At 37.6% G+C, this 27,666-nt stretch overlaps 1 protein-coding gene across 1 annotated transcript; it reads right to left on the bottom strand.

Moving 5' to 3' along the window:
- Positions 1-1,002: 1,002 nt before the first annotated feature.
- LOC134552496 (uncharacterized) lies at positions 1,003-27,409 on the bottom strand. The gene is made up of 2 exons (XM_063401179.1): positions 26,346-27,409; positions 1,003-1,276 (listed from the first exon to the last, which is right to left on the bottom strand). The coding sequence occupies exons 1-2, from the start codon at positions 27,407-27,409 to the stop codon at positions 1,003-1,005; spliced, it is 1,338 nt and encodes a 445-aa protein (XP_063257249.1).
- Between the last annotated feature and the right edge of the window lie 257 nt (positions 27,410-27,666).

Raw genomic sequence — 27,666 nt, 5'->3', positions numbered from 1 at the left:
TTCAAATAAATATTAATTTTGAGAGGTCTGTTTAGAATTTTCAATGTTTAAACCTGTAAGGCAAATCAGCCCCACCTAGCTGCTCTCTCAATCCCCTCAAGGCAGAGAGGGGGAGAGATTAGCAAGGGTAAAGTGAGAAAACTTCTGAGTGGAAATATAGGGAGTTTGAGAGGTAAAGCAAAAGCCACACACAGTAGCAAAGAAATTTATTTATTTATTCCTATTGACAGGCAGAGGTTTAACCATTTCCAGGAAAGCAGACCTTCTTCGCATGTAATGGTTGTTTGGGAAGACAAAGGCCAAAACTCCCATCTTTTCCCCCCCATATTTTATTACTGAGCTCAATGCCATCTTTTGTGGCATTTGGGTTCAGCTTTCCTGTTTGTGTCAACCTCTTGTGCACCCCCAGTTCACTTACTGTCAGGGAAACATGAGAAAAACAAAAAGGCTTTGATGCTGTGTAAGCACTGTTTAGCAACAGAGAAAACATCCCTTTGTTTTCAAGACTGGTTTGCTGTAGGAGGATAGCTTGTATCATAAGGTAGAGCTATCCACACCTGGGCCTCAAACCAGGCCTCAGACCAGGCCTCAGGCCTGGTCTAGCAGGCCTCAGTACGTTCAGCATACGTAGTAGCAGATAAACTTATCTGCTACTAAGGATGTCTTAAGGTAGCAGTGTTACTAGCTTAGAACAGTTACTGGGAAGACACGGTGGCTACCTTAAACTGCAATAGCTTACATATTTCTGTATTCTCACTGCCTATCAGAATGCACCTGTTCTTGTAAACTATTCCGTCTGTATTTAACCCACCATCTCATAGAATAAATGGGATTACGTGCTTAGAACCATATTGGTGTGGACGCACGTTATTCTAGTCCCCAGTCTTTCCAGGGTTCAACGTCAGTGGCGCCCAAAATTAGAGACAGAGCCCTGGATTTTACTGAAATATAAAGCTTCGATGCTGTGTGGTTATTTAGCTTAAATGCTGTCAATTATTTAGCTTAAATGCTGGAAGACCTCGCTTGATTTGGGACGTGTGTGTGTCGCTTGCGACCTACAGTCCGGAATTTCCGAGGCAGGCTGGGGAGCGTCTGTCGATTGGATTGGTCAGAAAGGCGACAGTACCACCTACTGTCAGCAGAGAGAAGGTAAGAGCGGCAGACGCGGAGGGATTCAATTATGGACCAGTACCTTTTGGCTGCCATGCAGCTTGTAGCGTCCATTGTCTCGAAAAGAGGCGAAAATATCAAAGACTCTGATATAAATCGGGTAACCCTATGGGTTCGGGAAGAAGGAAAGCGAAAGTGGCCAGCATCTCTTTGCAGAGAAGCAGGACGGAAAGAGAAAGGCAGATTGCTATGGGACGTTGTAGTTTTACCCGGAAAAAGAGCAAAGAGACGTTCAGAGTTAAGCATAATTTGGGAAAAAGCAATAAATACCTTGCGAACATTCGCAGAAAAGAGCAAAACCGTAATTTTAGCCGGAGAAAAACAGATTCCCTGTCCCTCTGCTTCCCTTTCCAAGATAAAGGAACAACAGGAAAAATCTAAGGTAGCCAGACGCTTCAGTGGAGATTCCATGCATTCCACGCATTCCGAGAGTGAGAATGCAGCTTCGCTTTGCCCCTCCCTTTGTTCGTCTCTGGCAGGGAGAAGGCAGGAAATGCTCCCTGCACCTCTCGGGCCGAATGAAAACAAACAGGTGGCTCAGCTGCCAGACCCGGGAGGCGGTGCGAAAGATGAGAAGGCAGGAGGGGCCGAAGGCGGAACAAGGAGGGCACAAGTGATGCATCAAGGAGGCGGATCTCAGGGCGGCAGCAGCAGCGGAGCGACCGGCAGTGTTCCCGGCCGAGCCTTGTGGTTTTTTTTTTTTTTCTTTCTCTGTCCCGCTCAAAAATATAATAAACAAGATGTCTACTAATGAGAATGCCAGCACACCGTCAGCTCAATTAGAGGCTCCTATGCCCCTGCAGTCTGCCAATCAACTGCACTAGCCGACGGACTGGGCTCTGAAATCTTCTTACCCCCCCCCTTCGCTGAGTGCAGAGGCATGTCAGTGTCGTCTTTGAAGATAAGCAAGCATCGTAACTCGACCCTATGTCGTGCTATTACCCAGGAAGCTTTCAAGATTGTTAAACAGAGACAGTGAAAACATGCAACAAGTGGACATTGCAAGAAAAACACCAGAAAAAGAAGGGAAAATAGTCATCTGTCCCTCTGTTGTGAAAGAATCCATCACTGTGTGAGAAATGCAACGTGAAAAAGAAAGATACATCCTATCATGAAAAAGATAAAGCAAAAAATGAAATAGAAATGAGTTCTTAGCTAGAGTTATTAACTCTGTGTAAGGATGAGTTGTTTCTACATTTTAATGTTGTTAAAATTAATTTTTGTGTGAATTATTTGAATTTGAGTTAATTATTGTTAAACATATAATTTTAAAGCTTGTTTTTTAGGATTTGGGCCCTGATAAGTTTAAGTTAAGTTTAAGTCTATACTTAAATGTTAAGGAGTTTAATTAGTAATGATTTCTTAGTGAGTTACCACACATATAGAGTTTATAAAGTTAATGAGGGTTGTAGATTTTTGTTGAGACTTACTTATGTTAGATTTAAGAGTTCGTTGATTTAAAGAGTGTTTTATAATTTGTAAAAGGTATAGTTGTTTAATTTGTAAAGTTTAGTTAGAACGAAAAGAAAAAAAAAAAAAAAGGCGAGAAAGAGGGAAGAAACAGGTTTAACTGAAATGATAACAGAACATTGATAAAGAAGATTTAAAACGATGCAAATTGTTAGATCCTTGATTGTATTGTTAGTTGTGAGGTGTCTTAGTGTATGAGAGTTTTAAAAGATAAGAGTTTTAAAATATAATTCGATGACATGTTAAGTATATAAATTAGTAGCATTTGTAAGTTGATGTTCAAGTTTTTATGTTGTGTTATTTGTCGATAGGGTTTTCTAACAAGTACTTGTCATTTTAAATGATTCTATTCATCTTTTTAGCCATCTAAATATTTCATGAATGTTGTTAACAGATATGGTTGTATTATTAGGTGTAAGTCAGAATTTTTTCTTAAGTGTCATGTTAAGTATATAGTTTGTCTCTTTTGTAATCAATCTTGTATGTTTTATGCAATGTTTTAGCATGTCCTTTTGAAGCTTCATTTGATTCTTTTAACTGTGTTACGCATTTCGATTGAAATGAGATTTTAAGCTTGTTTTGGTACCTCTTGTGTGAGTCGAGACATTGCATTTCAGTTTGTTAAATCTTTAAGTGTTTTTCAGAAGGTCTTGGAGAGAGGTACCTGAAGCATCATTGATGATTTTTCCATCAGGTGTTGATCCTGTGATTGCTCCAATTGGTACTCAACTGTCTTCAAGAAGAGTTCCAGAAAAGACGAGTTCCCGAGTGATCGGAACAATCTTTTATCTTAGCTTTTAAATGTCTCTTTTATGTAATGATATTATGACAGTTTGTTGTATTTTAGGCATTTTATGTTTATTGTTGTTAGAAATTGTCTTTAAAAGATATGCTAAAAACATCACTCCAATTTAAAGTTTGAGTTCTGGCCAAACTCTAACTCTAACTTGGACGGATGGTGTTTGTTAACGAAGCCCAGAGGTTTCTGCTCCAAAAAATAATATGCAAGCTATCTTAACTTGACAATTTGATCCGATCAGAATGACAGCTGAATCAGCTTGGAGTGAAGATTGTCATCTTTACCCGGGGAAAGATGTCAAGGTTCACTAAAGAAAAGCGTTTCAGCAGTGTGCAGTCTCTGGGGTGATAGCAGAAATAGTTTGATAATCGCTTATCACTTTCATTAGTAAGCAAAATTCCTATTCTATTTCCTTGTCTCTGAGAATGCCAATTCGCATACCAGGTCTGTTTTAGTTTCTTTTCTGCAAGCTGTAGACTCGATGAGATACTAACGAAAGCTGAACCAAATGAGAAGACAGCAACACAGACGCAGCATTGCAGCTGCGTTGACAGAAGTAACCCTGGCTGCTCAGTGACAGCAGAGAAGTCTTCAGCTGTGAAACATCATCAGGCAACGCAGAAGAAGAAGAGACAGCAGATGATTTGAAACTTTAATCTAGAACCTGCGTATGAATGAAGAGCAAGGACTGAATATAGTGTGCTCTCATCTTTTTGCTTTTAGCAGCTAAGATCTTTAGGTTTTTCTTGGGTAACTCAAGTAGTGCTTTGCTCATAACAGTATATGTAGAAGCAGCCAACCGTGTCACAGACCCAGTTTGGATAGCTCTAAAGAAAAAAGGGGGGATGTGTAGGAGGATAGCTTGTATCATAAGGTAGAGCTATCCACACCTGGGCCTCAAACCAGGCCTCAGACCAGGCCTCAGGCCTGGTCTAGCAGGCCTCAGTACGTTCAGCATACGTAGTAGCAGATAAACTTATCTGCTACTAAGGATGTCTTAAGGTAGCAGTGTTACTAGCTTAGAACAGTTACTGGGAAGACACGGTGGCTACCTTAAACTGCAATAGCTTACATATTTCTGTATTCTCACTGCCTATCAGAATGCACCTGTTCTTGTAAACTATTCCGTCTGTATTTAACCCACCATCTTACAGAATAAATGGGATTACGTGCTTAGAACCATATTGGTGTGGACGCACGTTATTCTAGTCCCCAGTCTTTCCAGGGTTCAACGTCAGTTTGCTCACAATTCCAAAACATATACCAGAAAAAAACCAGTACAGAATTCAGCAATCTGTGGTATATTCCCCTGCTGAAGGTACTGCAGTCCTCTGCAAGGGCTTGCAATTCAGTTGTTGTATAATGGTTTGGCACGTCTAATGAACATACCATGTATTTATCTCTGTGGTCGCATTGTAAAAAGCGACAACCTAGCAGCCAGGCAAGGCAGAGGACTACTGTCTAGCCAAGATGAATTTCACTTGCAGCTCACTGCCCCAAAGTGAAGCAGACAGCACAGTAAAGCTTTTCTTGACTCTGTCTCCTAGCTCAATCCTAATCCTCCAGGGTATCTGACATCTCACAGTCTTAGCTGTAGTTCCTACAAATTCTTTTTGCTTAGCTGAACATGCGTGCCTCACCTCTGAAATTTGCTTACATAAAGAGAAGAGAACTGGGTTAGCACCTATTTGACTGACTTTGGAGTCTATTAAGGTATAAGCAATTGTCTTCACTTTGACTCTTAAGTTGATTCATATTCAGAAACATATTTAAAAATTAAAAATATTCCACGGATATAGGCTTGTATAGGATGTTAGAATTCTTTGGTCTTTCTCTATGCTTTGAAATAGAAATATTTTTGATGGGTCTGCTAATTGAAAGGACAGAACGCAGAATCATCTGATTTCTATATTGCATGCTCCCAAACTTAGAATCGTGTTTTACACTGTGCTTCTGAGGACCATTTTAGACCAATCTGATTAATCTGTATATCCATGTGAAAAAAGGAGCAAATGCCAGCTTGTACATTGAAGCAGGGATTGCCACTATGAGTATCAGCTTAAACTGAAAAGACAAATATGAAGATGTCAGTAAGGAGAACAGGTGGATGATATTTTAGTGCATACAATTAGTAAACATATATAATATATGTTTATCTTTTTCCTTTTTGCCTTTGGGTATTGGAAGAAGATGCCTGTTCTTGCTGTTGCATCCTCTTGATAGCCACAGAGATTTCCTATTGGCAGCAATTAAAATTCCTTTTCCTATAGCTTTTGCAATAAAATACAGGGGAGCTGATTCTTTTTATCTGAAGGAAAGACTGCATTTACTTGATAGGTAGTTTTATATTTTGTGCAAAAATTATGAAAATGTAGATTTATTATTTTAATAATAGTTTTAATATTCTATGATATAATTTTCATGTCATTATAGCCCCTTAATACATACATGGGAAAATCTCTTATGAGAGACCCAGTCCACCACCCCATCCATTCCCCCATAGCCTAGCTGATGATCTAATTCTTCTCATTATTTTTGAATAAGTTATATTTTTCTTTTTTAAAAAAATGTTTTGTCACCTTGTACAGGATTTCTATTTGAACTCAGAAGAACTTCCTCATCTCACTTTTCTTGAAACCTAAAAATTTCTATCCCCAAACTTTTATTTTAATTAAATGGTGGGTTGGATAAAATATCTTTGCACAAAACACTCCCTAACTCTGTGTCTCATCCTAGTTACAGTTTAAAGTCCTTAAACATGTGAACGGCACTAGAAAGTAAATTGAGTCTTCACATTTTATAATTTCCATATGATGTTGCTGATTTTCAAGAGTGAAAAATGTTATGTGAGTAAAAAACTGAAAATCTCTCTTAGAGAAAGTGTTCTGCAACAGTTTAGGGCCTTTTGAAGATTATTTTCCAGTTTTTCATGGATTTGTTACCTATAATATAATAGCTAATAACTTATGAATATAGTACAATATAATGTATAATATCTAAATACTGATAAAATGGAACATACTGGAATGGAATATATTTTATTCCTGGCCAGTACCTGCTTCTCTTAATGTCAGACCTATGGGAGCAATGGAGTCTTCATTATTAGGAAATTGGGAGGTTTGATGTGTCCCCTGACTTAAAGTAAAATGCAAAAATAACTCTGAGATCATTCTTTTTCCCTCTCCAGAACTAGGTGACGGGGATGACTTTTCTTCAATTCTTTTCATGCCCCAACATGAGATTTCTATTCTATGTAACTGCAGAAGCTCTTATGTGTAGCAGACAGTGATGATTAGCTAATAAAAACAAAAGTCCTGTAAATCTTGCTCCTTGTACGAGGGGCTATGAATAATATAATATGATGCAGTTCTTTAATTAACAATGGTGACTTTTTGACACAAGAGCACAGCTCAAAATTTAAAGTAGCACAAACCTGCGCAAGGAGAAGAGTATGACTAATAATCTAATGCACAATTAATTTAATTAAAGGGTTCATCCAAAGAAAATTTCAACTAATTATAAACAATCACAACTTACATTCACAAGCAAAGCACTCTTTAAATTTTTGAAAGTTAGCAGATAATTCATCTTCCATCTTTATTGCACTTATATGGACCAAATAGAGCTGGAAATACCACTACTAGTATTGAACAAGTTACCAAATAGTTGTTTGCTGAAGTGCCATGTGTTTTAAAGGAACATCTCACTTTTCAAAACTTGCAGCCGAGCATTTGTTCTTCTCACTACTCTATGTGGCATCATCCAAAGGCTCAAGATCATACCAAAAGAAGAAATAGTTAGCTTATGGTAATACAAGTTAGTTCTTTGACTTCTCAAGAGAGAAAATTGGCTTACATGCAGCTGTGGTCTACTGCAGCTACCAGAGTTACGTTATTTAATGTTGATGTGCTGCTCCATCTGATGTACTTCTGTTCGTGATGCAGCCACAGCTAATGGCATGATTATTCCTGTTCAGCAAGAGGGAAAATATCTTACGCCTTACAGCTCTTGCCATTTGAGTTGGCTGTTTATAGAGGATGGCAGTGCTTGGGAATTGCTAGTTGTTTTAATGACTGTCAGATGTATTCAGTGTTATCCCTGTATATTTTCTGTGTTATATTGCCCTCTTTCTTGATCTACTCTTTCCACTTCAACAATTGAAATGTGATGTGAATTACAAGAGGCACCTTAGATAAGAAAACACCAGCTTTACATAATTTGACCTGTGGCTGTTGCTCTTTTTTTAATTCTAGTATTACAGTCTAGGGGCAGCTATATACACCTTTGGGGACCTGAAAATTAAATGGTAGAGGCATAAATAAAAAAAATAAACTAATGTGACAGCATTATAAAGCTGAATATTTGGTGGATTCAGAGTTTCTTTCTTAGGTTTTAGAAAGATGGGCAGCTTACAATGGAAAATTTACATCTTTGAAGAACTTTGATAATGGAGTCACACATCAATGACAGCGTATTAATGAACTATGCTTTAAACCTTATTAGGTGACAGCTCAATTCAAAGGGGAAAAAACCTGAAGTCATTCTTTCTATTTTTGTTACTGTGTGCAATGACTGCTTATAATGTTGAAGAAATGAACACTCAACTCCATTTTTAGCTATTAACCACATTTATTAGGAACCATTAACTTAGACTGATGGAATTTTATTTCAAGAACACGACAGTGCAGATAACTTGGTTTGTCTTAGGCTTTTTTTAGCAGACTTTTTATAGATTTTCTTTTTTCCACTCACCCTCATACTTATTGCATCCTGTCGTGGTTGGGGGGGGAGGTGAATTCTTCCAGGGGGATGTGGGCAGTCCAATCAGTGATCAGCTTTTCTGCTGGCACCTGGGTTGGTCACTCGGAGGTTTAGACACGCCTCTGAGGACACAAAGAGTTAAAAGCAGGAGTCTGAGGGGCTCGGCCTCTTTTTCAGATCTGGGTTTCAGCAGAGAGACGTCTCCAGCCTCCTTTCCCCCCCGGCCACGAGGCTGGGTGGGGGAGGGGAAACACGTAGTCAGCTCAGGTAAGCCGGAGCCCCCGGGGGGGGGGAAGAAGAGAGAGGACAAGACTGGAACTAAGCTGCCCCGTCCAGGATGGAGGGGTAGAAAACTGTAGAAGTGCCTTCTGTGTGTGCTCACCCCCCTCCTCCCCCCCCAAACTCCGGGAGAAGGTGCTCAGCCACGTAGAGGTTTGCGGAGCCTAAGAGTGCCTGAGCCTGCACCCTGCCGAGAAGAAACTGTTAACCCTTGCTTGGCAAAAAAAAACTTTTCTTAGACATTGATTCTCATGACTGGTAGTTTGCAGAGAGAGAGAAGCAGCCTGGAACCGAGATGATAAAGCATAATTAGAAGGAACTCGATAGAAAAATGAAAGAAGTAGCCTTAGAGCTAGACTTTTCTTGCATAATGTCAGCCATGGACTGAACTTGAGTCTCTTTTGAACATAAACTGCATTTTTAAGTAGATACAGCTGCCCCTTGCTTTTGCTACAGTGACTGGCACTTGAAGAGTTAGAGCGAGCAGAGAAAAGAAAGGGAAGGTAAAGTAGTGCCCTCTACCCTCAGGGCAGACCTGCTCCTAGAACCCTGGCCCCTGGGTGAAAAAGAGAGAGCTCAGCATGCAGCATCCTTAAAAAGCCCTGTATGTAGTTGTAGCCTATGAGACAGCAGTGAGAGCGCTAGACATAAGAAAAAAAAAGTGTCACCTTAGCAAACTTCTCCGAGCAGTGCTATGGGTGACATGGAAACACATAAGGGGTAGACCCGTGTTTTCTGAAGAACAGTCTGTAGTGCGAGAGAGACTCCTCTCTCCCTTGCTGAATTGAAGATTAGTTTATTTTTGAGTAGTGATTGTTTAATCTAAAACCCAGGGGTTGGTCTGTGAAGAGTGATGGGTGGGGAGGTAGAAACTGAGAGAAGAAATGTTCTAAGAAGTTTTTATTTCTGTCTCTGTGTGTGTTTAAAAGTATTTCTGTCCCTGTTCTTATGTAATTAATAAAGTTTTGGTAAGTTTTTTGTTTTCAAGATTTAAGCCTGCTCTGCTCTGTTCCTGATCACATCCCACAGGAGTTGTTAGAAAAAAAAAACATATATTCATGAGTGCACTAACATCTGGCCAGTGCTAACCCATGACACATCCTCTTGGAAATTCATAGTGAAAATGGTTAAACTAATGTGAAAAAAGTTTCAGAAGAGTTCCTTTGACAAAGTCTAGGAAGAAAGCTGTAGCATTTTCAGTGACTTCCAAAGCTACTTGAAATGTAGGCAATACAAAAAATGCCTTTATTACTGTGGTGGGTTGACCTTGGCTAAGGGGACAAGCTCTTATCCAGATACTCAGTCATTCAGGGTGGGGTAGAAACCAAAATGAAAAGCCCAAAAGAAAAGGAAAGAGAAAAGGAAAGAAGGTTAAAACTATTTTAATTTAAATATTGCCAGTTGAAATAGAGTTAGCTAGTAAGAAACCAAGACAAAAACAAACAAACAAACAAACATAACCCAAAAAACAAAAAAATCAATACCATTCCCCCGTCTTTTCCCAGCTTTACTTTGGTCTTACAGTGGGCAGAATTTCACCTGTTTAGGATATTGATTGGCAGAGTCCTTTGGAAGTCGGTCCTGAGAGAAAAATGAGTCCAGGAAGGCTGGATGTACTTTAAGAAGGAAATCTTATCCATACAGAGGGAGCCTGTCCCCCTGTGCTGTAACTCAAGCTGGTGGGAAAAGAGGCCAGCCTGGTTTAACAGAGAACAAAAAAAGTGTATCAGCTTGGAAAGAGTGCAGGCAGTTCAGGAAGACTGCAGGTATTTTGTGAGGTTATGAAAGGAGAAAATTAAAAGGACTAAAGCCAAACTGGAACTTAATTTGGCTACTGCTTTCAAAGAAAACAAAGTTTCTTTAAATACATTAACAGCAAAAGCAGGGCTAAGGGGAGTCTCCATCCTTTGCTGGATGCAGAATGTGGCTCAGTGTCGGGGAATAAAAACAAGGCTGAGGTGCCTTCTTTGCCTCAGTCTTTAATGCCAAAACCAGTTGTCCTCAGGATACCCCAGTTCCCAGGGACAGAGTTGGGATGGTGAGCTAAGCAAAGCCCCCATAATCCAGGAGGAAATGGTTGGTGACCTTTATGCCGATTAGATGCCCACAAAGCCCCAGTTGGGAGGCACATGGAAGGAATGAGGGAGCTGATGAAAGAGCTTGCCAGTCCACTTCTAGCCATTTACCAGCAGTCCTGATTAAATGGGAAAGTCCCAGCAAGACATTTCAGAATAAACACGTAAGGCACCATTCCTCAGTAGTGACAGCTATACATATTTCCCCTCGCTGCCTTCAGTAGAATTGCCCTTGACCAGTCCCATCAAGGAAGAGGATGGCCAGGCTTCCCAGGCCTGAGCATACAGACCTGTATGCCCATGATAAAATCTTTCAGTGGTATGAAGACTGTAAGCTTTCTAGGTTGTTCAAAAACCCGTTTTAGATGAAACTATCAGTTTCTTCAGTAATTCTACCATGACGGAACTCTTGACCAGCATTTTTGGTCCCCACGAGTGAACAGCAAAAGCAGAACAGAAACAGGTCTTTTTTACCAAGAATCAATCTTCTGTTCTTGAGTTACGCAAATTTAGGGCCGCTCCAGTTTTGCTTAGCTCTTGGCCTCAGCCTGGGGGGTGGAAGAGCAAAGGAGACAAAGAACAGGAGTAACCCAGGTGATCTAGGATAACAGCTGAAGCTCTCTTTTGGGTTTTGTAGGAGGAGAAACTAATTTCTTTAACTGGCTGCTTCTTCCTCCACTAAGGTGGTTGGTGTCTGAGGTATCTCCAGAGTGCCTCCACTTGCTTTATTTAAAATGTGACTTCTTTTCCACTAACTTTAGTTGCCCAAGTCTTGGTATATAATGTTCATATCTCTATGTTTCTACCTACTATTACACAATATATCACATGTGTAATAAGTATTTCTGGAGGGTGAGACAGGGTCATAAAATGAGATGAATCACAGTCTGGAGGCATTTCTCTCTTGCTTCATTAACTATAGAAGATAAAGATGATAAATCTATCTACCACGGAATGTACATAGTATTAACAGGAAATAATGTATGCCCCTATAACACTAAGTTCTAGTTCACCTAGTTCTCCCTGGAAATACCCACATTCTGTCTAGGAGGTCAGTTGTTGGAGAACTCACACAAAAAGACAGGGAAGTAGATTACAAATACTCCTCAGTATGAAGGGAGAAAGAGATTGAATCCAGAATTCCTTTTTCCAGGAAACAACCTGAAGTAGCCTAGGTACCTTTGTACTCCATCAGCCTAATTGTTGCCTTGGAATGCAAGACTAAATGCTTTAGGGAAGCAACAAGAGGGACTATGAATTTTGCATATTGGCTATGGCGCAGAAGAGATTACATGCTGCTTTTGTTCCATAACAAAAATTGGAACAAAAGATAACTTTAAACAATTTACATAGTATAATGTACTATGTACAGACATAAAAGGCTTCTGGAATTCCACTGCCATTACAGGTGCTTGTGCCAGATTTTCTGCATGACATTTCTTGCCCATTATACCTGATATGGAGAAGATGCAGTGGTATAGGAGGTGAATTCACCTGGAACAACCATAATCTACCTGTAAGCTGTTTCTATGCCTTGATCTTAGCTACAATAAATAGTTATTCTTCTTAGACAGTCAGGAATCCACTATGGAAAAATAAGGTAATTACCACCCAGCACCACTGTGCTTTTGTCAACATTTGACTGAGAAGAGAGGATGCAAAAATGAAAGAGTGCTAAGGAACTCTGGTCCATAGGAAAGGCACCACTGGACAGACTGGACATTTTACAATGTGAAGGAGCTTTTGACTAAGTCCTGGACTGTTCAATGTCTTTAAGTGCTTAGATGTTTCTAAGCATCTAAGTTTGAACGAGATAAATGGCGTATTTACATCCTACACAAAGTACCTAAAAAGAAAAAAACAAAACCATTAAGATAAGTATTTTTGAAATTACTTTGTTATATGTAAAAAATTAGATATCATTAATAATTATGATAAAGTAATTAATAGGAACCTAGCATTCAGTAAAATTTTATAATTACAAAAATACAACAAAACCTGAGCTTTTTCATTTATACCAGAAACTTTTACATAGTCACAGAAGAGGATTTTAGTCAAAGTTGTGTTTTTCCTTTATTACCTTCACAATCAGCCATCTTATCTGCTCTTCCTGGGGGCCAAAATTTTCTTGATGTTTCTCTCTTTATTTTCAAATGCAATAAATTTAATTCATAAAATGTCTAAGGAAAAATATTTTTTATTTTTTCAAGTTTCTATTGCCAACCAGTGAAAATCAATTTTAAATGTTTGAAGAGCATATAGAAGCCCACACCTATAATATTCAGTTCTACATCAGAACACATCTTCCAATAGATTTAAATGCATAGAAAACCATACCTCAAAACTGCTTCATGTCACACAGAATGCAGCTTGCATGTATGGGCTTTCTTAAGCCAGAGTTAAAATGTGCTTTCTGTTACATAAGAAAACATAAAGAGATGTGTCCTGTACAAAGTATGATATAAAATATCTTTCCATTTTGGATATCAGTTTGTAAGATACTCCTGAAAATTTAGATTTATAATGAATAAACATTCATTTTCCCCAATCTACAAGCTATACAAAAGACACTATGAATTATTTTGCTATTGATGCTTTTCTTGTCTTTGATTTTCTAACTGATGTATTGCATATGTCTTGAGTCATTTTGTTCCTCCATCACATGATGTTTGGAGTCAGCATAACAGAACATAAACAATTCAATTGAAAACTTCAAAAAGATAATGTAAGTGAAAAATGTGGTTAAAGACACTGTGGTTTGGTTTAGAAAACTATTCAGTCAGAGTGGCTTCATGCTAACTTTTGTTTTCTCAATCCACATAAAAACTCCATGGTTGATGATAATTTTGCATGCATGCATTCATATTATAGTCTCGTGATTTAACTAAGCTAGAAATGGAGAATCTGAAAAACTGAGTTTCTGTACTAAAGTCTGTAACATTTTTTCTGCTACCACCTATGTAATATTTATTCTTTGATACTAAGCATCTTATGTATAGACAAACAGGGAAGAAAATGTTTCAGACACATATAACTATTACCATTAACAAATGTTTAATTAAATGATTCAGATATTTATCAACATTTCCTGAATAACTGGTTTGAGTTGGGAAAAGAATACTACTGACATAAATGTTTTTCCCAAAAACTTCATATAGGTAGAATATCTTCTAAAACTGTTGTACGAAAATTTTGTAGCTGAGGGATAAAAGCATTTAAAAGCTATCTATCAGAATTGCATAGACATTTGTGTCATTGCAGCAATTGCTAATACAGTGAAAAAGTTAATTTTTTATGTACTTTGTGTACATGACCAGATCCTCATTGTTGAATCATTTGTCAGAAATAAAAATTTGTCCTCGGAAGCAGAGGCAGAACCGATAGCACCTAAAAGTCTCATTAGCTGCTGAGGCTCAGTATTCAATGCCATTGATATTTGTAATTCCCAGTTCCCCTCCTTTTCAGCCTTGTAGCTGTCTGAAGACTTCAACTGTTTAAGGACAACAATTTTATTTAAAAGTACATTTAAGTCTACTGCTTAGGTCAAATTGTCCTGACACTCACATTTTAAACCTAAATGCATTTGTAACATGTTTTAACAGTGAGAACTGCTTTATGGCCAGGTTGTACTAGCAGCACCCGACAGGATACAATGACTTTCTATGGTTGCTATTATGTTTTCCATGATTTTTACTTCACAGACTACAGGCATTCTTCATGCCTAATTTATATGTTAACATAAGCAATTCCATATCTCAGAGATATGGAATTTAGGCTCACATATACAAAGGTCATATCTTTATCGTTTTGAGCATTGTAGCACTGTCTCCAGGAAAGGAATTCATGAGCCTGTACTAGTTGTTTTCCTTACCTAAGCAAAACAGGGGAAAATTCACCATCTATAAATTTTCAATTCCTAGGACTGAAGAGTCTGTGTGTGGCAATACCTAAGCCAGGAAAGAGTGCCTGACAGATCTTCTTTACCTCTTACACCTGTGAAAAACTGGTGCATGAATCTGAGATTTTAGTCCCAGCTTCCTTCCTGGATGGGGATTCTTGTGGTGGCTGAGCAGGAAGCTGACCATGTTGGTTCCCTTTGAACTCACTCCAAACCCGAGGTGTGTTCAATTCCTTTCTCACAAGGAGGGAGTTCAAACCAACACTTCTTTACCTTCCAGGATAGCATGTGGGGCCATGGTGGGGTTCTCCTTCTGAGTATTGAACTATCAGTTACAGCAATTTTCTGAGATGGAAAAAGCAGTGAATTTCTGTAATGAGAAAGACATGTCCATGTCTTCCCTTTTCTTGTTAGGATTTCATGTCAGTATGAAGCTACTGTAAAAAAGCAAGTATTTCCTGTCATATCAGGCAGTTATCTAAGCTTGGGCTGTAGGCATTTAGAGTTCTTCAGCATCTAACTACTATGGTGATTTTTTTTTCACACAATATAGATATTTAAATTGCACCACAGTGAAATGATTTAAGCCTTTCCAGCTACAAACAATTCAACACCACTTTCAAACACTTCAATGTAATTACTAACATTTCCTCCAGCATTAAGGAAAGCTGGCAGTATTCAATTTTTTCCCTCTTCCAAAACAAGCAAACTAAGTGAAAATGCCATATATACAGCGTACAGATCTCCTAGTGTCCTGGCCCACAATAACCTTCAAGCCACATGAAGACATTATCTGGAACAATACCTGACATAAAACAACTCCAAGCCTGGAACTGTGGCTTAAATTTAACTGTACCATCAATCCAAGTCTGAATGTGCAGGTATGCTCTCCAGTGAATCTGGTCCCTGATTCACTTCTTGCTACGGGCATTGTCCTTGTAAAACTGAGATATTTTTTAGAACAAGAAGCAAACTAGATAAAAGAGGAACAAAATGTCACACCAGAGCAACATGAGAGTACAGAATAAATCAGAGCTCCTGAGCCACCAGCAGTGCCCTGAAATAAGTGGTAAACTCCTTCTGATTGGTTGTCCATGCCTGAGTGAAATTACCATGGATTACACAGCAACCTGAAGTAAATCATTGGGATTTTTGAGCTCACAACGACTTGGATTTAAGAATACATAACATGACTGCAAAGTTAAATCCTTTTAAAATGTCAAAACCTATTTTAGTTTGTGATAGAAGAAGTATTATATACTGGTTATAAATTATGACTTATTATCTGAGTGGAAAATCAATGTGGTAAGAGACTAAAATAATAATGGTTATTTCTTCAGTGCCTTTAAACATGGGGCTGCCTAAAACTGAAACTACAAAGAGTGTGAGCAAATTTAAATATTCTTTCAATTTAGACAAATAGAAATAGAATAGAGAACATTAAAGTAGGAATATGTATGTATCAATCTGCATTAATATAGAGATCATAATAATCATATTATTGATGCTAATGATTGATGTGATCAAAGCTAAAAATGACTTCTAGCAGTTGAAAAGGACTGTATTAATAGCTTTCTATATTACTTGGAGTTGGGCGAAACAAATTCATGCCCTGTGGTGAAGCTTTATCTATGCAGAAAAGACATTCACTAATTTCTCCATTTAAAGATTTACTTGGCATTGCAATAAATCAGGCAATGTGTTATAGTATTGCCATAAAGGTGGTAGTAAAACCATTTGAAAATAATCTATTTCTTCTATGGGAGAGCGTTCTAGCTGAAGAAGAAAAATGAAAACAAAATGCAAATGGATGTTGAAAAGTAGTTTGGAATGAACTGAAGATAATTTGCATAAGTTAAAGTACTTTGGCTAAGGTGAAAAAAATAATGAAGGGATCAATTGCCATCAAGAATCTTGACCATTGTAAAGCCTGTGACATCCAATGTTGATTTTTAACCTTATACCATTTAAATCAATTTATTCTTCTGTATGCTAACACAGGGCCTGACCTTCCCATTGACTTCAGTAAGTTTCAGACACTATAAAATTAATTTACATATTTCCATTTGATTGATTCTGTGACATCTTTTTATTGGTTTAAGTATATTGGTGTCACTCATCCAGTAATAGTGCAGTGAGAGGAGAAGATATAGAGAATGAATAAAGTTTTTTGAGTTCTGAAAAGGTGATTTACTGCTATTTAACATTACGGTATTCCAGTTTTTAAAAAATCAATTAGTAAACACTTACATCTCTTCAGGTTACAGCACCTGAAAAAATACCATAGAAAATAATTTTCTTAAATGCCTTTCCAGAGTTTTGTCATTCTTACAAAATTTCAGGACAACAAATTGAAAGTCTTACAGGGCTTTAATTGTGGTTAAACACTGAAACAAGTTGAGCAGAGAGGTGATGAAATTTCCATCCTTGGTGACATTCTGGTCTATACTAGTCTGTACTAGAAATGGCCCTGAGCAACTTGATCTAATAACATCCCTTTTGAGCAGGGAGAAGGATTAGATGATCTCTGGTGGTTCTTTTCTGTTTAAATAATAGGTTATTTTATGGTCCTGGCATAACCTAAAGGTCTAGAATAGAAGCCAAAGTATGAGCTACAAGAAGTTTTGCAAGAGAATGGAGGGATATTGAGAGAAACCAAATGACTTGAAAGTCAGAGAAAGTCTTAGGAAGAATTTGTCATGTTATGCTATTCAAGGCAGTCCAGAAAGCCAAAGAATAATTTTTAAAAAGCCTTGTGGGCTGTGATTTGGTAAACATTAGTTTAGTTTATACTATTCTAGTTATGTGGGTATTGTTCTTCAACAACATTGATCTTTGAAGGAGACTTCTTTCTGTTTTAGTGTAAATGGTTGTTGTGGAATAGCAACATTGAGGTATTTATTAGTCAAAACTTGCACAAATAAAAATTTGTTGACTTAGATTCCTGACCATAGTTCTGATATTAGTCTTATTGTTATATGGCTTGTAATTTATTTATGTCCTTAGTTACTAGAAGTGAGCTGACTTAAATGTAACAGAAAAACCAGACCTTTTTATGTGATTATCAGAAAAAGAAATTCTTAAAATGTTAATTCAGCATATGTTGTAATGATTCACTGCAAGTTGTCACATCAAGAATATGAAGAATATCATTATAAAGAATATTCAAGAACATAGCCTTAGATTTCATTTTCTATTCATGATACTGCATTCAAACTTGCCTTTACTATTCCTAGCATATTATTCCATTCGAGACTAAGCATGTTTTTCTGTTATTAATACATCTTTTGTTTACATTTCTTCCCAACATGTTTCTTTTAGTTAAGTAACAGAATGGCTTACCAGAAATAAATGATGGATTAGGATCTCCCCTCTCTACCCTTTTCCCCTACTAATCTTTGTCCTTCTCTGCCTTAAAGATTTTTAAAATTTGCTTTGGTGGATGGATGTCATACACTACACTGTTATGCTTGCCATATTGCTAGTAGTATTTAATGATGAGATAATGCTGAGTAAGAAATAGTTTAATCAACAGACTTTAAAATGTAAAAAAGATTCACTTAAACTGAGAAAGGCTTCTTTGAGTTGGTTAATCCAGAGTAATGACCTGAGGTGACCTGTTCAGTTGGTATTTTAGCTATTGACATCACAGAATGGTGAGCAATTCAGAGGAACTAATCTGCTGATGTATGAGCACTGTTGAGATTCCTAAACAAAGTGCTACTCCTAATTTCTTCCTGCAAATCATACAATCATAGAATGCCCTGAGTTGTAAGGAACTTTGAAGATCACTTGTTCCAACCCCTCTGCTGTGGGCAGGGATACCTGTCACTAGACCAGGTTGCTCAGAGCCACATCTGATCTGGCTTTGAACCCTTACAGGGATGGGACATCCACAACTTCTCTGGGCAACAGGTTCCAGTGCTTCACCAACCTCACAGTAAGAATTTCTTCCAAATCTCTAATCTAAACCTATTCTATTTCAACCCCCCCTTCTCAAGCCATTCCCTCTTGTCCTTGCACTACATGCCTTTGCAAATAGTCTCATCTCATCTTTCTTGTAGGCTCATTTCAGGTACACATCTCACATCACCAGAGCAGTATAGAGGAACAGAATTATTTTGATTATTGTGTTACTATATAACATCACTCACTAAGCTGCTCCTGACTGATTGGAAAGTGATAACTTTCTGATGCCTTAAAACCCAAGCCAAATAAATTGGATTACTTTTACTTCTTCCAAGTAGCCAGTCTTTTATTATGCTCTCAAGTTAATCTAAAAGACTGGATGAGAGCATCTATTCTATTGAAATTCCTAGAGGAATTGTAAGGAAAACAGCCTAAAGACTTGTAAGAAAAATAGCTTCTTCCAGGGAGCAAAATCAATTGTTTTTCACATTGGCTAAAGTTTTGATACAGTGTGTGGGTTCAGTAATTTCACAGAAATTTTTGAAGGAGTTCTTTCTTTCTGAGTTATTTGAGTTGTGGCCCCCTGGAATTACTGAACGAACATATCACTACAGTTTCAAACAACATGTCTTTAGGAACTTTCCTGGCAAGATAACCTTTGACCTTAGTCAGTGCAGGCCCTATGCATTTCTATCACAAGTTTTTCATCTCTAATGAAGTTGAACACTTTCAATATTGGGAAAATTGACCTGTGAAACACTGTGAATTATACAGTGTTTGAAGCATTATAGAAAGGTTATTTTTGTATAAAGGAGGAGGATGTCGAAATAATCATCTGTTCAGCTCTATTAAGCTTCTATTTCCATGCACCTTAGCTTCCCAAAGACTTTGTTGCTAAAAATACGGCTAATGCCAATCACCATGGTTTCATGGAAAAGAGGCCTTTTCAAATAAATGTGTTACCTTTTTTTAAAACAAAATGTTAACTCCACTTAATAAAGGCTGCTAGGATCACAGTGCATACTTCAGTTCTTTATCACATGGTATTTTGACTTGAGACCTTGCATTATAAGGAATGAACTACATATCAAACAGAAAAATTACTCTGAGAGACCTCACAAAGTAAGTGGCTAAACATTCTCTAGTGGGAGAATATTTCTAGCAGATCTTCCTTGGTTTGCTTCAGTTTAAAATCTGCATCAACACTCTTGTCGGGCCACAAAAATAAAACAAAGGCTAAAGGACAAGACTTCCAAGTTAGACAGTTCAATGTCTTAAAGACAAAACTCAATTTATTAGCACTCTATTTACAAAGTATTAAAGAGGAAACTGAGATATGACTTGATTGATAATTATATATACTCACAGTTAGAAGATAGAGCTGAGAGGTACTTTTCAGCCTTGAAGGAAACCAACAAAAAGATTTAATGAATAAATACAGCAGTTAGGCAGATTCAGTGAACAAATACAAAAGTTAGATTTGCCATTGGAAGTAAATACTCTGGGGTAATTCAAGGTTAGAACATCTATGAGAAAATCTTCAAGGCCACCTGCATAACTGGTGTAACGGGAAACACAGGCCCATTATGGCCTTGAAATCTGCATAGGTGTAGATTTTCTGACGAAACAGAACAAAAAACTTGATATTTGCAGAATATATTGCATATGTGTAATATATGTGGTATACTTTTTATTGTATATAAATCTACAATGAATTTCTTAATAGCCATATTTATTTGAGATTAAAGAGAGACAGTTACATTATATCCTAGGATTGACTACACATACCAAATGTCCTATCTGTAATACTTACAAATATTTCTTAAACATTTTCCCTCCACTTCCTATTAGGTGTTCTGTACCAGCAGTACCAACCTTTCTATGCTTCAGGTTACATAATGTTTTCTGACTTTATTTCTGAAATTATGTAGCTTTGCTACATGATATTGTTTTTATTGCAGTGGTTGTCAAAGACTGGGGCATACCACAGAACTTCAATTCTTTCCTGAATAGTTAGTGAGATGCCTGATGCAAACCATGGGTATAGCCTTGCCTGCCACTCCTAAAAGGGGCACTTTTAGGCAAATACCTTCAAAGTATCAGTCGAGGTGGCATAGTCACTCCGTTCTGCCTTACTCTTTCTAAGGGGATTTGTTTCCCAGTTAAGTCTCCTGGTGTGTATGTACATGTTTTAGACTGTACATCCTGTGCATGTGAGACACTCCCTCAGACTTGCCTGAAACTCTCCCCAGAACACATTATGGTGGACAAGCTATTTTTAATTTGTAGCCTTTCCATTAACTAGTATTGAGCTCAGAGGAGAGTATATGATTTAAGCAGATCCTCTTCTTATCACAGACATATTTTTGTCTGTTTTCTGATCCTCTCCAGAATCAAGACACCTCTGTTGTTTATGTCCTTTGAACCCCCTTGAATTCTGACTGGCTTGTTTCTAATTTAATGGGTGTTTTTTGCCAGAATTTTTTTGGGTTTTCATTTGCTTTTGAAAATTTATTAAGTTTCTGATAGATTTTGAATACACAAAAAAAAGCACAGGGCATTTCCAAAACTGATGGACACTCCTAGGTAATTTTTCTGCTTTGCATGCTCCATGCAATGTCATAAGATGAATTCAGGCTTAGTGCATCCTCTACACTTTGAAGGATTTTTTTACCTTCTTAATTTGTAAAAAGCCAAAAGCAAACAACACTGCAGAACAAAACTTTTTTTTGGAGCTGTAATCCACTTACGAGGAAAGACAAAATAATTACCTAGAAAACATCTCTAGAAAAAAATTAGAAATTAAACAGAAGAGACAGTACCTCTTCAGTTTATAACCTTGCAAATGAAAACACAGAGACACATTTGGATTCTCAGGAGAATGGTAATTGTCAGTGGAAATTTCATATCATAATATTTAACTGGAGAGTTTTTTATGAAGATACTGCTCTGCACTTTGCCCATAATTTCTTACCTACTTATGTTGCACAAAATATGCAAAAGCATAGGGATAAACTGCTGTTTCAGTACATAGAATTGACTTGTGTGGAAAGGATGTCTCTGCAAGCAGAGTGTTTGAATGATTCCTTTGGAGACTGCCAGAAAAGGAGCTGGAACTAGGAAACATCCTGAAGGCACTGGGACTGGTATGTCAGAGCTTTGCAAAAAAAGACAGTATTGCAAAGAGATGTTAATTTGGATCTGAATTTACAGTGACAAAAAGCATTGAGATGGACAGCCTGCTTTGTATAAAGATCTGTTTTCACAGTAACAGCATTATTTTTTTGAAGATGGTAATGCTCTCTTTGGGGTTAAAAACATTATTTGTTGATGTATTTCCGGTTTCCTGAGTGTTTCCTACCTACTGGAAAAGCAATTTTCCTTCTCGTATATTCTAAACCCATGCCCTGCATTGACACATTGCAACGTGTTGCTGTTTTTACAAAAGTGCAGTACTTGCAAAGGTTGGCAGGAAGTATTACATTTGGAGAGCAGGGCATCTCTCTACTATATTGATGAGAAAACAATCTGCCCTTCTCCACATCCTCCTTGAACTGCTGCAAGTCTGAGTGCCTTGTGCTAGGTTTTATGACTGGACTCCTGGAAGAACACCGTAGGTCCCTCCAAACAACTGCAGTAGGCCAAAGTCATCATTCACCCCAGAGAAGAACTGAGTGTAGCCAGAACTGGGAGGATGTAGGGAGGGAAGGAACATCAGGCAGCAACTCTTCTGCACTGGCAATTACAACCTGTGCAATGCAGTTCCTGTACGAGGGCTGATGTGCCCTTCAGTGTGTAACTGTGAAACCACAGAAGAAGGTTCTGTGGTGAGCTGAAAATATCCATGAAAACCACATAAACATCTGTGATTTAATTCTAAAAACAGTTTTCAAGACAAATTATGTTTCCTTCAGAATTGTAAATGCTTTTTAAATACAAATGAGAATAGAGTACTGTTGGAATATCGTATGCAAATATTTTATTAACTTGGAAGCTTTTCAGTGTAATTCTCTCCTGGATGTAATATTGCAGTTCAGCTCCATGTTTAGTACACTCAGAGGGTTTGATTATGCAGGAGGACAGGCATTTTCTCATTCTGATTCTTTTTAATAGGAGTTAAGATTACTTAGAACTTTCTACAACCAAGTGATTTAGAAACACTCAAGATCTCCATATATTGGTTTACTGTATATGGCATTCAATCTCATAGGTGAAGAACTGAATATTCTAAATGCACTGACTCTCTCTTCCCAGTGTTTACTAGATACACCAGAAAGATAAGCACCATACAGAGAGAATATCTTTTTAGATAAAAATTGTAATAAAACAGAGAAATAGATATAAATTCCCTTAATAGATATAGATTGGAAATTAAAAGAAAGTCATTAAACTATAGAGGGCATGGTTCAATTAAGGAGGATCTGATGTAATAAAAGAAGTAACACATTTTTAGATGAAGCCTTCATCTTTAGAAAGATTATTATAATCTAAAGGTACTTACAACAACTAGAATTGAAGTCAGTGACCCAGAAACCTCCTTGTCTGAGTTCTTTTCAGTCCCATGGAAATTCTAAAATGTTCTGAAGACAAAAGTAGTTTTACTGTGTTTCAAGTGGTGCTGCTTATGTCAGTGAAGAACAATCAATTTTCATTACAAGGAAATTTCAAATAATTACATCTTTATTCAAATCTGTATTCCACTTCTTTTGTTCCTTCTGGTTTATGCAGTCACAAAAATTCAGTCATAAATGTTTGTGATATTTCCGCTCCCGCTTAAAGGCATATGAAATGTTGAGGATCATAATTTCCTTGTTGTTGTATGAGTAAATTTTTTTCTAATTTTGTTGACTTAATATGGCATATTGTATACAAACAATATCCATTTTACATAACTAAATCAATTATTCAAAATAGATTTTATTTTCATAAAATAAAATTAAAGCAGTGAATATTTTATAGCCTGGCAATCATAAATGAAGCATTTTGCTATGAATTTCTGTTGCTAAATAATGAAAGCCTGATTAACTGCAGCGTAAACTAGATGACCTCCATATGTTGAGTAATTTGGCTTTAGGTGCACTAAACACTACTGTTTCTTTTGGTTTTTACTGTTCTACTTATTATTCTCCTTTTCATGTTTTGTTTCAGAAGGAATGTAATAGCAAAGAAAATGCATAATACCAAAAAAAAATCTGTAGCAAAAGAATTCCTCACTGTAGGATGGAGTTATAGAACAAAATCAAAAATAGATGCCAGCAGTGTGAGAAAAGGGTCTTTATCTGTCTACGAGTAAAATGCTGGCTGAATTCTTCCCTTAGGCTGTGTAGGAGTCTTGAATCTTGGTTTTCTGTGTACAGATGCATAGTTTTTATTAGCAACTGTTCTCATTAGATCTAGTCTATTGTACAAAACAGTCAAACAGTTATGGATTTAGAAAATGCCAGATATTATGACAAAGTGTGCAATTTTTTCTTCTGAAATGGACATGGCAGGGATTTGCTCTTGTGTCCACTACATGAATATTTTAAAACTTCTGGCTGTCTTGGGATAGAGAATTTTGTTGTATCCCATGAAAATTTTAAGAAAAAAATATTGCTGCAAAGTTAGCATAGAATGAATATCAATTCTGATTATCTTGAAATATGAGCTGTAGAGGTCTAAATGTTTGAATGAAACAATATCTCCAAGGGAACTGCTCTGTAAAGTATCCAGAATAATTTTTTAGTACTTTAGGTAATGTAATGTTGTTTTGTACATACATAAAACACAACCTTAAAACAGAGGCAAGTCTAAAACTCCATTTAATTGCTTGTCCATTACCATGGTGGAAAATTTCTCTTTAGAAAACTAACTGCTAAAGATCAAAGGCAAATAAGGATAATGACAGGCATCAGGACACGTACCAATATTTTAAGTATGGACACTTTCTCAGGCAATCCTGTTAAATTTCTCTTTGAAAAACTGCAGTGGCTAACAGGGAAATGACAGAACAAATTACTGATGGACAAAAAAGATTGACTCTGCTCACTGTAAGCTCTTACCTTTAAAAATAAAGTTGTTCATGATGGTTAAGGATGAAAACAAAATAATTGAAGGTTCCAAGGAAATTGTAAAACTGATAAAAGTAAGTAAAGTATTATAAAAATACTGAAAACATAAAACAGTTTTGAAGATCAGGTTTCTAAAATTAATTATAAAATAATAAGAATATGCAAAGCAAAATATAATCATCTCTAAAGCAGAAAGTAAAAATACTAACTATGAATAACCTGAAATTTTAAGTATTTCAAATATAGAAATTTAATATGTGGATGCTGAGAAATCCATCTTTTTCATTGAAAATTATTTTTTGCTGGATCCTTGTTACAGGAAGTTCTCCTATCATAAGGCATAGCAATGTCTGTGGTTGCCATGAAACTACCATAGAAAGAAGGATATTTTGATAAAAGAGCCTATTTCTTTTGTCACAGGCTTACAGGCACTCAGCATAAGTTGCAGGACTTGGTAATCTTGCTGAGACATGGCTACATGCCTCAGCTCCTACTTGTAGCTACTGCTACATAGGAAAGAGGCCTAAAGCTCTCTTTGAATGACTAATATTCAGAAATCCTTTCAGCACGATCCCACCACAAATACTGACTGCCTAAAAGACTGAAATAGGACTTTATTAAGACATAAAGTTGAAGCATTACAAAAACATATAATCCCTGGCAGCTTGGTTTCTGATTCGTGGCAAGGAACTACCAAAGATCTACTGAATGAATTTATTGATTTCAACTCATAGAATTCCACATATTTGGCTTAATAAAGAGACTATACTTTTTCTTGTTGTCTGGGGTCATGACAGTTATTATTTTTCTTTCAATCACAACAGCAAAGAGAAAACTCTAAAATTCTATAATTTCTTTTGGTTTTTCCCAAAAGAAATGTAGTTTTAATGCCCTGTTCCTCTATTTATAACTCAGGGAAGAGAATGTAAAAATTGGAGCATATGAATTTTAAAATGTTATTTAAAAGAATAACAGAAAAATTAAATATTGAAATTCATACAGTCATTTGGCTAACATTAATTTTGTTAAAAAATGACGTCCTTTGATCCCAGAAACAGTGCTTACCTACAAAATATGAGTCAAAAGAAACATATTCTTGCTTATGCACAACAATAAAACACAGAAGTTAGAGCAAATTGTTTATTATTGCTATGGCTTTTAATTGTGGCTCTATCAATCCCGGACAGTGAACTGAAATAATTTTGATTTATCTCTAACTGCAATGATAAGTAATAAATCCAGATGTAGCTGCACATTTCATTTGACTTTAATTTCTTTTCCTTATATTTAATGTCTTCCAATTTTTCAATTTAGAGAATCACCTGGTTTTCCATCTGCCTTCTACTGTTGTTGACCCCTGGAAAGACTGGGGACTAGAGTAACGTGAGACCAAACCAGTATGGTTTCCAGCACGAACTCCGCTTTATTCCGCGAGATGGCCGGTTAAGTACAGAGCAGATAGTTTACAGTAGCAGGTGCATTGTGATAGGCAGTGAGCATACAGAAGTATGTAAGCAATCTAGGATTAAGGTGGCTACGGAGATCTAGTGCCATTACCTCCATGCTGCGAGTGGCCATACCTTAACACATACGTAGCAGGAGATAAGGTTATCTGCTACTACGTACTCGGAACGTTCCGCGGCCTACTAGGCCCAGGCCTGAGGCCTAGTCTGGCCTAGTCTGGAATAGCTCAAATGGTATCTGTGAGCATATCATGCCCACGATACCTGAGAAACTCGGCCACAGTTCCCCCTTTTTCTTTTTGGGCTATCCAAACTGACGTTAAGGCACGGTCAGCTAATTTGCGCATGCATTGTATCAAGCAAGGCACTATTGTCAAAACTACTATGACAGCAATAAAGATCATTATACCAAAACGAATTAAATCCACAATCCACCCAGTGAGATTCCAAGACTTCAGCCAAGTGTCAAACGGAGTGTTCTCAACTACAAGGTGTTTCATGTTGTCCCTCAACTGCGCTAACTGTTGATGTATCGACCGTGAGTGGTCTGATAAATTCATGCAGCACATGCCTTCAAACTCTTCGCATCCATGCCCCTGAGCCAAAAGAAGGAAGTCAATCGCGGCTCGGTTCTGGAGCACTGAATGGCGAATGCCACTAACATCTTCAGCAAGCTCACTCAACAACTTCGTCGTTATGTTAATCTGTTTTCCTGTCCAGCAGGCTAAATGTTTCAGTTGTGTGAGGGCTTGTGCTGAAGCAACTCCTGGGGCAAAAATGGATGCTGAGATCACGGCTGGAGGCTGCCATAGGGTAACGTGATCTTTGCAGTTGGGACCTAGCTGAGACATACTGCGCTTGACTCGTTGAGCCTTCCTTGGCAAGCCTAGAACCTGGTGAATGCTAGGTGCGAACAGAGTTAGTTTGCCAAAATAACACGGTCCTCCGACACTGTTTTGAGGTACTGTGGACCACGCTCTATCTCCGCAAACTAAAAAGATTCCTGGTGGCAATCTCTTAGCAGCTGTTGTCAATTGCGTGACAGATCTGACCCAACTATTACAATACTCAGAGTAATTGTAATACAAAAGTGAATGAGGGGACAGCCACGTAGCGTGGCCTTTCAATTGCTGCTCATCTATGATTAATAGACTAGAATTCACTGCAAAGCGCCCAAAAACAAGACAATAGTTTCCTGGCACAGAACCTAAAAGATCAAGCTCCTGAGGTTCTGGACCAGCCGCTCGAAGGTTTCGCGCTATGGCAGCAGCTTGTGGCCCTAAATCACCTTTTGGGTCAATCCTGACAGGAGTTAAAGACTTGAACTCTGCCATGGAGGTCAGTGGAACTCCAATCAAGCAGGTTCTAAAAGGATTGGATGGCGTCGCTAGAGATAAACAAAAGGAATCCTGTTTAGTTTGTTTGGCCCAAGTAACCCACATGTTCTCCCTTGTGTCAATGTCAAACATCCCTGCTCTTATTTTTACTACCACACTGATTAAAACCAACACCCTCATGCTTAACATTTCACCCATTGTGACAAGCACACAGTGTAGCACACAGGCTATCAACCTAAAACCCTAACCAATAACTTATCGTGCCTCTAAGTGTCACACAGCAACAGTGCAATGATATAGTATTAAAACAGTCAATTTTCAGCACTCTCCGCGTCTTCTTGAGGTGCTTCAGGTAAGTCGTCGCTGTCTCTGTGAGTGTCACCGCCGGTTGGTATCTTTTCCTGTGGACACGCACGGGTAAAGCGACTCGGCACCCAGACAGGTCCTGCTTCTCC

Source organism: Prinia subflava, chromosome 7, assembly GCF_021018805.1.
Source record: "Prinia subflava isolate CZ2003 ecotype Zambia chromosome 7, Cam_Psub_1.2, whole genome shotgun sequence".
NCBI lineage: Eukaryota > Metazoa > Chordata > Aves > Passeriformes > Cisticolidae > Prinia > Prinia subflava.
Note: the sequence above shows the minus strand (reverse complement) of the source record. Positions and strands in the feature narration are given on the sequence as shown.

Coding starts and splice junctions, on each gene's coding strand:
- LOC134552496 (XM_063401179.1), bottom strand. CDS start 27,409: ATGGGTGAAATGTTAAGCATGAGGGTGTTGGTTTTAATCAGTGTGGTA. Junction 1,277..26,345: donor CTTGTAGTTGAGAACACTCC/GTTTGACACTTG, acceptor CCGAACCCATAG/GGTTACCCGATTTATATCAG.